This window comes from Rhagoletis pomonella, unplaced genomic scaffold, assembly GCF_013731165.1.
Source record: "Rhagoletis pomonella isolate Grant_MI unplaced genomic scaffold, Rhpom_1.0 Rhpom_scaffold_00010, whole genome shotgun sequence".
NCBI classification, from domain to species: domain Eukaryota; kingdom Metazoa; phylum Arthropoda; class Insecta; order Diptera; family Tephritidae; genus Rhagoletis; species Rhagoletis pomonella.
Genome location: NW_023458564.1, coordinates 363,249 through 380,586, shown reverse-complemented (window position 1 = coordinate 380,586; position 17,338 = coordinate 363,249). Strand labels below are relative to the sequence as shown.

The 17,338-nt window shown below is 36.2% G+C and overlaps 1 protein-coding gene across 1 annotated transcript in view; it reads right to left on the bottom strand.

Moving 5' to 3' along the window:
• The window catches only part of LOC118745923, a 191,229-nt gene that overhangs the window by 1,585 nt on the left and 172,306 nt on the right, over positions 1-17,338 (bottom strand). Inside the window, exons 3-7 of the mRNA XM_036479572.1 lie at positions 5,997-6,255; positions 1,811-2,019; positions 1,515-1,739; positions 1,228-1,379; positions 53-1,165 (exon numbers count right to left, since the gene is read on the bottom strand). Of these exons, the coding sequence (XP_036335465.1) occupies positions 53-1,165; positions 1,228-1,379; positions 1,515-1,739; positions 1,811-2,019; positions 5,997-6,255 (1,958 nt within the window). The remainder of the gene's footprint in view (positions 1-52; positions 1,166-1,227; positions 1,380-1,514; positions 1,740-1,810; positions 2,020-5,996; positions 6,256-17,338) is intronic.

The following is a 17,338-nucleotide window of genomic DNA, read 5'->3' as shown; positions in this document are numbered from 1 at the left end:
TGCGAGTGCGAGTGCGTCTGCGCATGCGATTGTGTCTGATTCTTTTTTTCTGTTGCTGTTGTTGTTGGCCTCTTAGGGGCGTAGTTTCCTGTTTCGATAAGGTTTTCTTGATGATTTCGCCCTTCTCGTTAGTTGTCGTTTCATTATTGATTATATACACATTTGAGTTCTCTATAAGCTTTCCATTCTCCAGCGTTATAACGCTACGCGCCGGTGAGTTTTGCACATAAATCTTCGTGCTAGGTATGTTACTCTGACTGCCATTGGAGGTAGTCACCTGCAGCGTTATTGAGTTGTTGGAGTTCGAACTGGGCATGCCATTAAAGAGAGATTGCCCCGTAGAAGGATTTGGCGATCTTCCTGTTGTCGTTTGTTGATTAGTGATTTCCTCCAATATTCGTGACGGAGTTGAGGAACGTTGGCGCTGTGATTGCTCAGCGGCACGAGCGCGCATGGCCTGATGACGCGGAGTTCCGCGCGGCGATCCATTCAATACAAGTATCGACCTGGCCGGACTTGGTTGCACCACTGCCGTATTGGTCGAGCACTGCGAGTCAAGACTAGAATGACCACTGGTTTTGCTGAATGACACCTTGCCACTATCAATACTCGATGGTCCCGAGGTAAGCATGGAAGAAGCCTTGCCCGATTCCAAACTAGATGGACCACTTTGTACACTGCGATAACAAACCTTACCGCTTTCCAAGTTGCTGGCATAGCCGTTCACTATAATGTTGTCCGCCTGTCGTTTCGATGTTGTTTTGCTAGACGAGCGGGAAGGTGACTGCTCGAAAATGTGTTTGCCGATAACGCTCTTAGAGGCAGATTTCTGTACAGTCGCTGCAGCCGCGGATTGATTCGGGGTGGAAAGCCTTGAAAGCGTCGCGGAGGAGTGATTGATTTTATTCGTGGGCGCTGGAGCGGTGGTGATACTCGTTGTACCGATCGCCGTAGCTGGTATGGATTGCGTTGAACGGGGCAGTGAACTGCTGCTGTACACCGGTGAGCGCCGGCGTATAGGCGAACAATCTCGGGATGATATGAGAAAAGTCGAGTCGCTGGACATGTGGCGACGATGTCGGCGTGGCAGTGTAAGCGAGCGTTGACTTAACTCCGAACCATCGTAGAATGTGGAATTGGAAAGCGTATGCACCACCGGCATATCCTGAAGATATATTATATAAAATAACCAATTTTATATATAAAAATCTTTGGACTGAAACTTACGTGATCGGCTGTTTGTGTGCCAACACTGTGCAGATGAACAGCTCGGGAATTGAACCACTCGGCAGGCGGGAACTGCGCTGAATACGTTTCAATTTGACGTTGCTTGGCACGCCCACTCCGTCTGAAAAGCCGCGACAGTAAAGATCCTTTTTCTAGAACAACAAAAATTACCGGATTTAGCTGATCTGCTATTTAAGGTAAGTCATCTCAAACGAATTACTAATTTTAAAATGTTATATACTTTTACTCATATTCATAAGATTGACTCAAGCAAATGTTGCACTTACTTGGTGACGAAGAATCTGTGCTTTGATACTCCGAGCTGCTGCTGTCAGTGGCTAAGGTTTGTGCGTATGTCTTCGAGAGGCTTCGTGTCGACGCGCATCGCTGCAATCGTTTCGAAGATCCAAACAAACGCAAACTGTGCCTTCTCTCCAGGCTGCGAGGTGTTGGGAATGAGGCGCTGCGTCTTTTAGCCGCGCGCGGATAAAGTATTTTATCATTTGGATTACCTACCAAATAAACAAAGTATGGAAATCGAGTATAACACGCATCAACACATCCAATTTGTGCAATCGCTTACCGCCACAAATAACATCGGCCAAATTAGTTTGTATGCATTGATGTGTTAAATCGCCATCTCGTTCGGTGGAGATTTCGCCGTAAAATGAATGAAGCGCCTCCGCGTTGGTCATGAGCATAGTCCGCGCCTCCTGAGGTATTTCGTCGGTTTCTTCAAAGTCCTGATAACCGTTGCGTATGGCACGCGGTCGGGAACGGCTTCGGCGTCGTCTGAGAAAATTAATATTTGGTAATTAGAGAAAATCGGATTGCAGCTATTTAAATTTGAATTTTAAATACATAGCATATAACTGGACTCTACATGTTAACGCGCGCTTATTATAAATAAATACCAATTGAGACCAACTCTGCTTGGACAATGAAAATATCTTATGAAGCAGCTTTTAGAGTTTTCGAGATAAAGATTACGCGTTGGCGATGACGAATACCGCAGATGATTTAACGATGAGCTTTGAGAATTAAAATTCAGTGGCTCCGCTGACTAGATCATGTCGTTCGAATGGACTCCAAACGCGGGTCGCGATGATAATAACCGAGGAAGAGGAAGGCCTCCTCTGCGTTGAAAATACCAGGTGGAGAAGGACTTCGCTTCACTTGGCATTTCCAATTGGCATCAGTTGGCACATAACAGAAATGACTGGTGTGCTGCTTTGGACTCGGCCAAATGCGCTTAGGCGGTTACCGCGCCAATAATGAAGAATAATATATTTGATAAATGGCGGTTTGTGCCGCCGCCGTAAGATCCGGGTTCAATCCCTGCCCAAAAACAATTAAAAGTACCCGTCAGCTGGTTGTGTCAAACCGCTGACAACATCAAGAATATGATCGAAAATTGTTGCTTAATCGTTTAAGTCTGAGTCTCTGACATAGTCCAGTGGTTAGAGAGGTCCCAGGTCTGAGTAACACCAAAATCGGTTTTCTCTTAATTTCTGAAAGCGGTCGTCGTGAGTCTTTTTGGGGGATATGTAATGCTTCGAACCCAGAATAAACCGAAATATACAGGCATGTTCCGAAATTCGAAAATTTGAAATCGACTCGATTTCGATAATTTCTTCGATGGTTTTTACCTAAAAAATTACAAGTCTCGCATTAAAATGATTTTTTTCATATCGGTGCTGCTTCTTTTACAGTTTTCAGTGAGAATATTCACTCCTTTCATCAGATATAATTAAAAAATATTTGGCAAATCGACTCGATTTCAAAGTTTCGAATTTCAGAACATGCATGAAAATTTCCTTCAGTTAGGTTACTTTAGGTTATGGTGGTTGCCACTCTGCATAGACCGGCAGAAACACACTTAGGCCAATTGTTTCCCATTGTGGTGCTACTATTTACGAGCTCTTGTTCCTTTCCCTTAGTTTCCCCTATGATAGAACCATAGTGTAACCTTAACGTATCGTTGAAGGCCGCGGACGTCCACAGAGCCGAGGTTAGCTAAACACTGAAACGCATGTTCATTAAAAATAGCAAGTCTTGACCTTGCCACAGCGGGACAATGGCAGAGATAGTGTTCTATACTATCCATCTCCTCTTCGTCCCTGCAGGCACGACAGAAATCGTTACCGGGGTAATCCATTCGCCTAGCATGCGCTCCCATTAGCAGTGTCTGTAGTTATACCGAAAACTATGCTAATAATGGGGTGGTCGATTTGTATAACAGTTTTGGATATTTTATATTTAATATATGACCAGATCTGATTTGTAACGGAACATGTTGGTTCTTCCGCGCCTATCGTTCGTTGGCCAATTCAATGAAAATAGACTTCAGTCGGTGCTTAATCGTGGACAGGGGGACGCCTGCATCGAATGCAGAATTTACTAAGCGTAGTTCAGTCCAACTTTATTGTCGGGCATCGACCCGTCCGTAGTGATAGAACTTTTTAGGAAAGTATCGATACTAGTACTCATATAGAATACTCTAAAGAAGTATTGATGCCAGTACTCATATTTGCAAAAAGGTATCAGTAATACTTGCACTTTCAAGTATTTTTAAATCAAACATGAAAAGTTAACAAAAATCAGATTGCTTTGCATTTATGACTTCTTACTATTTGTAAATTAAATAGACACTGCTTCAAATAGCACTTCATAAAGAAGTTTTGAAATAAACTTGCAGTAAGTTTACTTCTACATGCGGGAGGTTCCATGGGAAAGTGAACCTCAGTGCAAAAATTATTTTCTTTATAAAACTAACAAACGTGTGGAAAAGGCATTTGTAAAAATCTTGAGTCAACCAAAAAATAACAAATTAATGCTTTAAATGCATTTTTATTACCTTTTTCACGTTTTGAAATCAAGGTCTAAGTAAATTTTTTTTATTGAGTTAAAGTAGGTTGTGTTGAGTGCACTGTCAAATAATTTTCGATCCAAAATTCAAGTGTTTAGTAAGAAAAATATATAGTAGAACTTATCTGCTTTTAATAAAATTGTGTTATATATTAAATTGTGTGACTGCTTTATCTATATTATGAGTTATTATTAAGCAGTATTGGCCTTGTCCCACCCGTGACAAAAATAGCTAAAAGTTGTTATATTTATTTACAGAAGTTCAGGTTGTTTCGTGTTTGTTACATAATGTTAGAAATTCATTGCAAATATTTACCACACTTGCATTGTCGTTTCCACGTAGTTAGATAAGAATAATTCAACAGAGAAGCATGTCCCACCCGTGACAGCTATGTGTGGGACAGTTTTCAGAGGTAGGTTAACAGGGCTGATAAGCTTTATTTGTTTGTTGATGTGGACGCAGGGCAGGAGGGGGGGAGGGGGATGCACGGACTCGTCCATTATCTATATACCCTTGTGGTCAGCTGATTAAGTTAAGTTACATTTTGACCATTTTTGGTTTTTTATTTTGTTAATCTAATGATTATAGTTTTTTTTATAAAAGTCTAGCACGCCACCTAACCAGAACCACATAAATCTACATTCCAAACTTCTCATAAAAATTAAAAAAATTTAACAAACTTTAACAACTACGCCCAAAAATGTTAAACTTTTTGTTCACAATTTTTAGGTATGAAGTTTTGTATTCCATTAAATTTAAGTGGATAAAAGTGAAAATTTCAAGACGTTAATTTTTAATATTTTTTTTGGCAGACGGTGCTAAGTATTTTCTTCTACATAAAAGGCACCATCCTAAGATTAAATGTGAGTGAATTTAACCCCTACTTGGCTTCTTATATTTTTTAATAACTAATCTTTATATATGGACCACACTAAAAGCTCCTTTTCATATAAAAATTCGTACGTGTCTTACCCGTGACAAACGTTGTCCCACCCGTGACAGAGGAATTTCGGATTTTTTGTATAATAAAGTCATATATTTTTTGTAGTTTTTGCTTTGTTTGTGTTCCTGGTTCTTTGTTTTATTATAAGACATCAAGTTCGCACAGAAAAGTCAAATCTATTCGCAAAATTTCCGTAAAATATATCTGCTCCAAAAAGCAGTTTTTTTATCCCACCCGTGACAGAAGAAATAAATTAGATTTTTTCCACATAAAAGTAAGTTGGAATTTTTTTCGTATTTTGTAATAACTCATATATTAGTCAATTAGGTAGCTTTTTCAAAATTTAGAATTGTTGAGTACTTTATACTCAAATTTAAACAAGAAAGAAATTTTTTTCTGTACAAATGTCCTACACGTGACGGTGAAATCACCCATGTGTAAAGTAATCGTTTATAGCAAAGAGCTATAAATTTTTAACAGCAAATATTCTATAATGCTTGACGGGTAAATATATTTATAAACCACTTTACTTTTAAAATGAAAATGCTGGAGAATAGCCAAGTTATCGTGTCGAAGACCATACCCATTTATTATAGAAGGTGAAGCAAGAGATTCGTTCTCCCATTGAGTGGTCGCCGCGAATAACAAGTTTCTTTAACGTTACCGATATAAATGTACAATGTAAGGCTGACTTCCAGAACGTCAATTGCATTGCATATGTACAAAGTATAATGTTCGATAACGCCGAACTACAAAATGTTAACAATGTATATGTAATTTAATACATATATATTTAATACATCTAGAATTTCGCTGCAAGAGGAGGTGCATTCACTATCAGGCTTTTGGATATAATTTGAGGCAACTGAAGTTTCAGACCGGACCTTCCGTAATCGGTTGCCCTCAGAGGTTCTTCCGGTTAAGGAAACCAAATAAAATAAATTATAGTCAACTTACTCTGGCGTGAAGATGAAGTAACCCTTTGAGGTCTGATATATTTTCTGTTCTTGCATCAACTGTGCCAACGTATCGTAGATCACTTCCGTGGCAGGTGGTGTCATGTGCGGAAATCGTATGCTCAGCTTAATGCGCACATTTTCTATAGTAGCCGAATGACCCTCTGCGGTAAGGTCCATTATGACATCACATAGAGCCTCCGTCAATGGGGTAAATTGTCCTTGCACGGTCGGTGTTACGATGCAGTCATCGATATCACCTGAAAGAAACAACAGAAAGCAAGTAAAATAAGTAAATTTGTTTCAGATGGATACTTTGAAAAAAAAGGCTGGGACAATAACGGGTTAAATTGTGCAATATGACTTCAATTGGTGACAATCAAATAAAAGTCACTTGATTTTTAGGTGCAGTAAAAACTTGGCTAATTGAATGTGACCTCCAAATATATGAATGCATGACATCAATATATGTATGTACGCACATACTAAGTATGTAGGCACATATATGTGCAATGTGCACTGTTTTGGAATGTAAGCATGTGCATGTGCTCGAGTATTTGACCGAGTAACCATCGTTGGTGAGTTGGCATTTCCATTTACAGCTGTAATTAATTTTTACTTGCATTAGTTGGATTTAGTCAGGTATGGTGTAAATCAGATTTGAGATTTTAATTAACTGAAGGCTATTACAAAATGGGCTCTGCATTTGCTGTGTTTGGGAAGATTGCAGAATCCAAATGAATTGGTCAGTGTTGATGAGGCAACCGATTTAATGATTGATTTACAACATAAATATAAATTTGACATTTGACACATTTAATGAACGAATTGTGGCTACTGTGATTTCGGCACAGCTTTTGATCGCATTAAAGCAACCGATGTTACTGAATGTGCCATATCTTTAAGCTGCTGATGAGAAATATTTGTACGTTGAATTTATTTCGCTATAACAGTATTTGCTTGTGGTGGCAGATTGATGGCAGGTTTAAGTATTTTACTCGTAGTTTTTAGTTGTGGAAATTATGTAGCAGAGTGATTAGTGATGCGTACTTCCACTCTGTGGGACCAAGATTCGATCGATAGTGGTCGCCCATCGGCAGGCAATGTCAACCCCCAAGTGTACTTCTGCCATGAAAAAGCTTCTCATAAAAAACAATTTTCCATTCGAGGACGGCGTAAAAATGTATGTTCATCTATTTGTGTAACAACTTCACGACGCACACCACAAGTTAGAGGAGAAGCTTGGCGAAACACGTAGACAAATGTGAAAACCCCAGATTTAATTTTTGTATATAATATGTACGTATAGCGGCTCAAACAAGTGTTCACGTGTTGATTTTTTTTTTTAAATATTCACAATGTTTTTCAAGTTAAATTTTTTTATTTTTCTATAAAAATATTGTCCAAGCTTTGGCCAAGTTTGAAACTTTTTACAAAGTTTAGGAAAATTCAACAAATTTCCATAAAAATTTCGTGCTTTTTGTTCTGAATTTTGTAAAACATTTCTGGGTAAGCAGTTTTATAGTCCATACCATTTTAGTCTAATGAAGTGAGGGGCTAAAAAATCCTGTTGATTTTAGAGATTTTTTTTTGTGACCGCTTTTAGATTTTTTTTTAAACTGCTGTTGATTTTTTTAAATTTTGTTGCGAACGGTCGCCCGCATTTTATTTCATAAGAAATTCATGCTTTTATGGAAAAAGTGCAAAAATCCGGCGGCATAAAAATCTATAAAAAATTCACGCGGGTCGCTTGAAACTCGCACATCAAGAGCGTAAAATTGTATAGGCTATAAAATTGCATACCCAAAACTGTTGTAAAGTTCGGATTAAAAAGCTCGAAATATTAATGAAAATTTGTTGAATTTTCCTAAATTTTGTATAAAGTTTTAAACTTTTTGTTTTGGTTAAAGCCTGGACAATGAACAAAGAAAAATAACAAACAAAATTTAACTTCAAAAACGTTGTGAATATTAAAAAAAATCAACACATGAACACTTGTTTGAGACACTGTATATGTAAGCATATTCCCTGCAAAAATCGTAACTACTTCACGCATGTAAAGAGTACTAGCTAAGGGTCAATGAGTACCAAAATTAACCGAAATGCATATAAGAAATGTGGTTCAATTAAAATTTCGATGCTTTAGGGCTGGACGATATACTCCAGCTCTGCCTTACATCAGAATAGCACAAAGCTACTCCAAGCGTTTACTCCATGGAGTACCCACTTCCTGACAACATCGTTTAGTTATTACGATCGGGTAACAATAAGCTGATGCAGAGGAGACACGAGATAGTCCGCCACTGGATAACAGTGGTTCATTTTGTAAGCGCTCCAATATGTCACAAATAGACCACATTAACAAACTATTTTTACAGCGTTATTCAGTGTTTTCTAAATAATTAATATTCCGGTTTGAAGTGATAATCAAAAAAAAAAAACATCGATTCAATAAACTCCCTTTCTTCCGCTTTTCTTTTGCGTCGTACTCATATTTTATTTACCATGTGTAATGGATCTTAAAGTATTTTCGCTTTTGACAAGAGCAGGAAGCACCAGAGATAAATATGCATAAGCAACGGCAGCTGTGTAGCATACAAGCCAATAAGAAAATGAAAACCAATCAAATCACTTGACTTCGGAGAAGATAATAGTGAATTTAGCACTTGACTGCATGCATTTTTCACATTCGATGAAATTAATGAAATATAATCACCGAAGTTACGCTGGAGGTATTCACCTTCACGATGGCGCTACAACTTTGAGAGCTTGGCATTCGCTGGTCGCCACCTGCCGATCGCCATTGACTCCTGTGATTGACTTCCGTTAGTAATGAGCCTATTATTACTAAACTTTTTCTTCGAGTACACCTGCGGTGCTTATCACCCTTTTTGCTTTCTTCTATTATGTACGTTTGCATATAATTTATAGCCGCTTATAATTTGAAAACTTTTGGCGAGATAAGTTGCTGTTTTGGAGGGCATAAATACTTTGAAAATATGTGCATATATATGTATGTACATAGGTATATTAATATGTTTGCACATACCGCTCGCTACATAAAAGCAAGAGTCGTATTCTCCTTCATATCGCAAATAAAATTATAGTTTAAAAATCTAAAACCTCCCTATTATAATTGCCATTCGTTCTGTCATCAGGTATGTAACTTGAGAACAGAAATCGCTGCATCTTTTAGGCGCATCAATATTACATAGTTGCATCCCGAACTAATAAAAGGAAGGTAAAAACCGTTCAATTTGTTCCAAGCGATTTTGAACACTCACCTTACGAGGTAAGCCATGTTTTCTTTCTGTTTTTAGTACCAAAATTGTCATCAGGGCCTTGTAAGGTGCTTACCTATTTTCCCAGTGTGTAATACAGTTTAGTACCGGCAAGAACAGCGAGGAATTCTGAGCTTCTCGAACAGATCTGATATTCTCTTAAGTTCATTTGCCGTATGATATTTCTGTTTTGCATCCCGATATCCTAAAGCAGTGAATGTTTTCTGTAGCTATAATCCACAACTCACTAGAATGCAACAATGTCACAAATATGCATATGAAGAATGCTTCTTCTTTGAAAGAGATTGGCTATGGGTACGGTGACCATATTTATGAGAGTCTAATATGGGACAAAAAATTATGTTGCAAATTTTTTCCACACTGTTTTCCCTAAAAGAGTATCCTTATAGTAACATCAAAAATTTGTAGGATAATTTTCTCGATATTTTTACCCCGTTATATTTGTAAAAAAAAACGTTAAATTTTAGAATATTAAAGTTCAATTTTAAGTCGGTAAGGCTTACCACTAATTTTTGGCATTTTTTTTTTGTTGACAGTGCAACGCATTTTTTTCATACAAAGTATGTACGTAATAGGTTCGACCATTTTTTTTGAAAGAGAAGCAAATGAGCGGCACTTTCCACTCTCAGTTTATTATACTCAATTTTAATGAGTTACAAAGCTACAAACCAAATTTTGTTCTAAAGATTCTAATTATAAAGTTTGAAATTTGGGGAAACATTGCAAAATTAATTTTTATATTTTTTTAAATTTTAATATTTTAATAGGCTTGTCCGATCTTGCATCCTTTAGTGCAAATAAAACAAAGTTATTCCACTATTGTTGCCCAACGTTTCGCTAAACTCATTAGCATCTTCAGGGGCTGGTTGTTTATTTTCACTGTATCAACAATAAGTACAAAAATTACAAATATGCATTAACGTTTGACAAAAATTACATAAGGAACATACATGTATGACGTGCATATGAACATAAAAATGACAAATGAATTATAATATTTTACTACTTACAGAAATTAAATTATTAAAATATTAAAATTTAAAAAACATAAATACGAACCGATCGGAACCCAAAAATTAATTTTTATAGTTTTTTGTTGGAAATTTGGTATTATATGGGTTTTATTAGGAAAAGAGCTTTACTTTCATAAAATGAATAATAAACATTAATTAAACTAAGGAAAATAGCCAAAACTTGCTAAAATGTCGAGTCGTAATTTCTATTTTGGCCACTGTATGTATTCCTCGATTCGAATCACAGGCATTCAGATTAGAAAATAATAACTGTTTATAAAGAAAATTACGATCATATACCAACATCACTTAAAACTCGTTCATAGGCATGCCATTTTAATGAGCTGTTAAGGCGTCGGAGCAGCGAATACGGGACAAATACAGGACATTGAAAGAAATAGAGAACATTTGGCGTCCCGCATAAAATAAATAAATTACCAGGACAATGGGTTAAAAAAGAGGATTGTCCCGTATAATACAGGACGGATGGTCACCGTAGCTATGTATGTATGGGTGACTGATGGGACGAGTGAACGGTCACTAATCAACTTAAGCCGATTTGTTTAAGTGTCAATTGTCTGTGTAATTTGTGTAACCCTTTAGTTTGTCCGAAGAGTGATATTTCTAACACCTAACGCAAACGGCCCTAGCTGGCTTAAAAGCACAGGGAGACGTGATACTCGTAGTACGAAGGCTTATTGAAAAAACTGAATGTACAAATGTACATAAGTATTTTTTTCATTTGGTTTTTTTTTTCAACGTACAGAACATATATGTACATATACATACATACATATGTATGTGCAAAGTTAGTAAATAATTATAAGTAGATACATCGAGTAAAATACTGACAAAAAAATTAATTGAACTTAACATCTAAAAGTAATTCATAATTCTTGGATGGTTTCGAATTAAGTTCAACAAAAACACTCTAAGCTTCGTAAAGTAAAAAAACTCCGAACAGAAGAGATATTTTGTTGATAAAAACAGAGGTCTGCCAAATAGTACTTACGGTAGAACACAACACAGTCAATATTTTTTCTAGGTTTAAAAATTAAAAATTGTGCTCCTTTGGATAAATGCATACTTCCGCTTTTTGTTGTCTTAACAGAAGTTTGTTTATAGACGCGCGACACACGATATTTATCCGGTCTCAGTGTGTAAATACGTAATGGTATGTAGATATGTAATGTGCATAGTAATGCAAGTTTATACATACATATATAGATGTTGTATGATCAAAACGCTTAATCGTACGTGAAGTCAACGGTCAATAGCCGGCGGCAGGTGTCGGTTGTGGGCGTTCCTTTAAGCTCATACAATACATATTTACACTCATATATGTACATACCCACACTTGTATTAAATACACAAATTACATAAATATGGTAATCATTATGAAAGTATTTATGTTTAAAGCACGTTTACAAGGAAGTAGATATACCTAAATAAACTTTGTATGTGCTTATGTGCTGGTAGTGAAGTGAATAAGTGGCGATTTTATAGTTTTTGTTTGACTAAATCATTCATCCGCCGTGGCCAATGTGCATTCGACTGGGACTTCGCAACCGAAGGAAGCAAGGGGATCTTATATTGACAGCCAATGCCTCCAACGATACAGAATTCGAATAAATTTTCGAAATGGCTATGCATGATGCTAACAAGTTCGATTTCGAATATCCTTCTAGCATAGAATCAAGAAAATTCCCCGCCGCTTAGGACAAACTGTTTGTCCTATGTCAGGAGTGCGATTATCAACTAAATATCGGTACCAAAAGAACTACTTCGAAATGCTACACTACTTTCAAACGAATAAGAAAAAAGATTTGATCAAGAAGGCAAACAAGTATATAAACGAATCAATAAGAATGTGTATAAAAAAGTGTACCCCACAGATATTCACAACTATAAGATATCTTCGTAATAAAGGAGTTTTCATTAAGCCTGATTTGATTTCTTTTAAAACAAAAAACACGCTAATTGTTGAGGAATTTCAAATGTTTTTCGTTCAATATGAAGTACAATCGATACTATTAAGTCTTGAATACAACATCATTCAAATGACCACCAAGGCTGCTATTGCTGGAACGAATCAGATGGATCCAATTTTCGAGTACTTTTTCTACAGGATTTTGTAATATCGCGCATTTACTTCAATAGTGTCACAACTCAAAAAAGGAACACTCGAGAAAAACGGCTTTAAGGTTTTGGATTCACATATATGTATGTATGTACTTCCATAGTAAAAATGAAAACACGAATATTTCGTTCTGGAGAAATACTTATAATCTATACAGCATACAACATAGGAGAATTTCTGCATATTTAGCTTAATATTTATAGTTTTTGAGTTGTGATACTATTGAAGTAAATGGCCGATAGGTCATGAATAACGCATTGAATATTGACTTTTAAAGCATGAAAAGAGTTTGGTTTAGTCACATAGGCACATGACTTCAAATAACCCTATCAGAAGTAGTCCAAAGGTGTTAAATCACAGCTTATTGGAGGCCATTCAGTACTACAATTTCTTAAAATAATTGAATAGCCAAACGTTTCCCGCAATACTTCCATTGTTTCATGTGCTGTGTGAAAAGTAGTTCCGCCTAGTTGGAAAGCAGATATTGTCAAGATCAACTTATCCCGATTTTCTTTGAAGTACGCCCAAAATCACAACAAACGGTGAGAATGTAATGGTTGCTCGTGAATAATTTGTGGATTTTCCTCGCACCAGAACCGGCACACATAAGAACAAAGTGACTAATTACGACGACAAAAATAGAAAAACAAAATTCTTTAAATCTTATCACGCATACCTTTATAGTACTCTTTATAAACCAGTCCAAGATGTAACATAAAAATTTTTAAATTTAATGCAACGCAGTAGCTTTTGCAGAAGCCCAAAGTTAGGTTTTCTATCGTGCGTTAAATTAAATAATTTTTTGTTTGAAGCGGCGATAAAATAATTTCGCTTGCAATTTTATTATTATTAATAAATAACAGTCGTGTAAAATGGTTAGTGAGGCGTTAGTTAATTACTTGAGAACGGTAAAATGGTTATAACACATGTTTTATAAAACACAATTTTTTATTTAAAAATTTTTGAAATTTTTATAACTATTAACTAGAGTTATAAAAAAAAGTTCCAAAGAGTACAGCGCCCTCTCTTCATTAGTTCAAAAATCCAATTTTCAATGTAAGAATATCAAGAGGTCGTCCTCTCTATTTCCGCATTCATTAAATAGACCATCTTTTTCTTAGGTCGCACATTGGGACGAATCGAGAATTTAGGACGACAAATATGTTTACTTCCCATGTATTTGACTAATTTCAATGAAACTTCTTACATAGGGGTATTCGAGGTAACTGATTACAAATATCATATTAAATTTTCCAAATTAAAAATGGCGAATGAATTAATATTATATTATTACGAAACTTGGAGTCCAGGGTTTTCAGGGTCACTGATTACTAGGGACGACAAAAATATGTACGAAAAATCCAATTATATAGTCATTAAAATTACTACCTAATATTAAAACTATGCTTGATATATGCCCCAAAAAAAAGGCTTTAATACTAATGAAAAAGTTTACAACCAATTTGTTATTCTTTTACTTTTCGCTGTTAAAATTTGACTTTTTTCTTTTGCCTTTTGAATGCTTTCAGCGATCTCTAAATATTTTTTTATTTTAAAAAATACAAAGGTATATTTTTTCGATATAGAACAGTCCTAGGAGGTGAGATCCTTCAAATTCCGACTTCTCTTTGTTTGGACCACCCTAGTATGTACACAACTGATTAGGTCGTATGCCTAGATATTCGATTTGGTAAGATAAGAATTTCACAGGACATCGGACGGGTTAGATTTTATCGAAAAATTTAGCGGTTGGGCCTTCTATTTCGCTATTACCAACTCATTTTCTGGTTATTACCTTTTGCTACTGGGATGGCTCCGCTGCCGTTGGTCATATATGTACGCGTGAAACACACATGTTCTCAGAGAGCGCTCAGTGAGCTATCACCTTTTAAAGTAATACCTTCTATATTGAAAAATCTAGAAGAGGTTTAAGCGTTCTAGAAGGTTGGTCTTAAAATCCGGGCTGTCGTCGGTGGCACTCCACAGTCTAGAGAAGAAGGAAAAAGAAGTCTGACCGGCGCCCAAAGAGGCCAAGACAACGTATGTATTGGCCACACACAAAGTATCTTCGCGTTTTGCCACTCAGTTCACCGTCGCCAGTTATAGTTTTTTTTTGTCTGTCTAGGATGCAGCATTAATCTCGCCAGCCCACTCCGATAAAAGGTTGTAGTGCCATAAAGGAAGAAGAAGATTTACATGTTTTTTACTATATAAAAAAAAATCTTGAAAAGTACGACATTGAACTCTTAAAATCTCCCCACTGAGCAATGCACTAAAAGTATGTTAATTTCTAAAGACATACATATCATTTCACTATGTAAATAAAAATATGAATTGTAATTTTTCTATTCAAAAAATCAATTTCCTGAGCGTTTGTGTGTTTATGGCATCCGGTGATTGGTGTATCGTTTTGATCAATAGTATTTTTCTTGCGTAAATCAAAGAAACGCACCAGCTGTTGGTTGGCCAACTTTCTGCTGCACTCAGCATTAGACGCCAAAAGCAATGTATGCTAGCAACAAATAAGAAAGTCTGGTCGAAAATTCATTTTCATAATTCCCGTCATTTTGCAACACTGCCACTGCCCGATTACTTATTGCAATAAATAAGTAGTTGTTGCTGTTGTTGGTGGTCAGTATACATTATTTTAGTGCCATTAGCGTTTTCGCTTTTATAAATTTACGCATTCGATGCTGCATGCTATTTCCTTTTAGTAACTTTTTTTATATAAAACGGCGTGAGTACCAGGTACTTACGAAATTTGCTTGGCAAAGCATTAGGCGATTCAGTTACATGTATAAATAGGTTAGGTTAGACATCAAACACTATTTTCATTTTGTTAATTTTGTCGAGACCAGTTTTGTTTAGAGCTATGCCGAAATAATCCCGAACTAGTCCTAAAATTGTCCCGAAAGGATCTCGAGCACGTATTGAAACGGTCCCAAAATGATCCAGTCCCGAAATGGGAATGAACAAGTCCCGAAAAGAATAGGAACTTATCTTCTTCTAGTCTCGAAATGTCCCTGAAATAGTCCTGAAATAGGCGTGAACTAGTCTCGAAATGGTTCTGGAATAGCTCCGAAATGGTCCTGCAAAAGTTCGGAAACGGTCCTAAAATAGTCCTGAACAGAAACCGAAATGGTTGAAAAAGTCGGGAATTTGTCCCGAAATGAACTCCGACAAGTCTTGAAACGGTGCCTTATTGAGCTCAAAATGTTCCGAAATGGTCAAATAGTCGTAAACTAGTCTCGAAATGATCCCGAACAAGTCTCGAAATCGTCGTGAACGAGACCCGAAACGGTTCAGAAATGATCCCGAAATAGTCCCGAAATGGCGCTAAACTAGACGTGGAGTAGTCTCGGAATTGTCATGAAATAGCCCTGAACTAGTTCACATATCTTCATTTGAACACACAAGAAGCAATTACAGATTTTCTGCTAGATTACACTACAAGCAGTTACAAATTTTCTGCTGGGTTTATGCAAATTTCATCCATACCGAGAGCTAAGATGTTTTCACATCAAAAATATGTAAACAAATATAAAAATTTCGAATTAACAAAATGTATATATATTTATATATATTTACATACACTTGTGGTCAGTTGATGAAGTTAAGTGACTTTTTGACCAGTTTTGGCTATTTTTCTTTTTTATAAAAGTTCAGCACATTACATCGTCGGTCCCTACGAAGAGTAGCACATTTCACTATTCGCGTGGAAGACTAGCACATTTCACTATTAGCGTGGAAGACTAGCACATTTCATTATTCGCGTCGAAAAGTAGCACATTTCAGATTTTTGCGTGGAAGAGTAGCACATTTCGTTATTTGCGTGGAAGACTAGTACATTTCAGATTTTTGCGTGGAAGACTAGCACATTTCAGATTTTTGCGTGGAAGAGTAGCACATTTCGTTATTTGCGTGGAAGACTAGCACATTTCAGATTTTTGTGTGGAAGAGGGATACGCAAGGCAGTTCATATAAGGTTGTAGCAGCCGTTAAAAAAAAAAAGTTACATAAATATGTATGTTTATACTATAATTATTTTTCTTCGGTCATGCTGAAAGTTTAGTGTTGTATATGGAGCCTTTTGGCCGGTTATTACAAGTAAAATAAACGATTATTTTTCCTCCTACACCTTTCGACATTCGCGTCTTTCTCAGGGAATCTTTATTTATAAATAAATACGAAAAAACATATACATACAGTATCATATCAAGAGCACCCCGTTTCAAAGTGATATTATTTATGTTATGTTTATTTATTTACTTAAAAAACCTTCAATTAAAATAAAGTTAATTCTCTTAAAAAAATCCATATTGGCCCAAGTTTAAAGCCCAGGAGAATACTAAAAAAACTCAACAAATTTTCAACAACGCAAACGCAAATGAGATATTTTCCTTCGAAGAACTGTCCAAATATTTTCATTGGCAAAAAATTAAGATATCACATGTACGGAAAATTACAATAAAAAATAGCAAAAATCAAGTAGACATGGCAGTAAAATACGACTTTATGCAAAGCGAGGAGAAGTTGAACCTAATGAAAAAAAATGTTCAATGGTCAACCATGAAACACTGTGAATTGCCTAAAGCTTACAAGGGAAAAATACCTTTAAAAAAAAGAAAAGTGGATGATATTCAACAAATGATTAGTAAACGGTATTTACCGTCTGAATTTCATGATTTTCATAATACAATTAAAGAAATATAGAATAAACGTTTGAATTTTCAATATATATTATGCTTTTATGATTTACTTTAAACCGGAGACGTGCAGTTTTCGCGGCTTAACAATCTGAAATATGCTACTCTTCCAAGCGAAAATCTGAAATGTGCTAGTCTTCCACGCAAAAATCTGAAATGTGCTAGTCTTCCACGCAAATAAC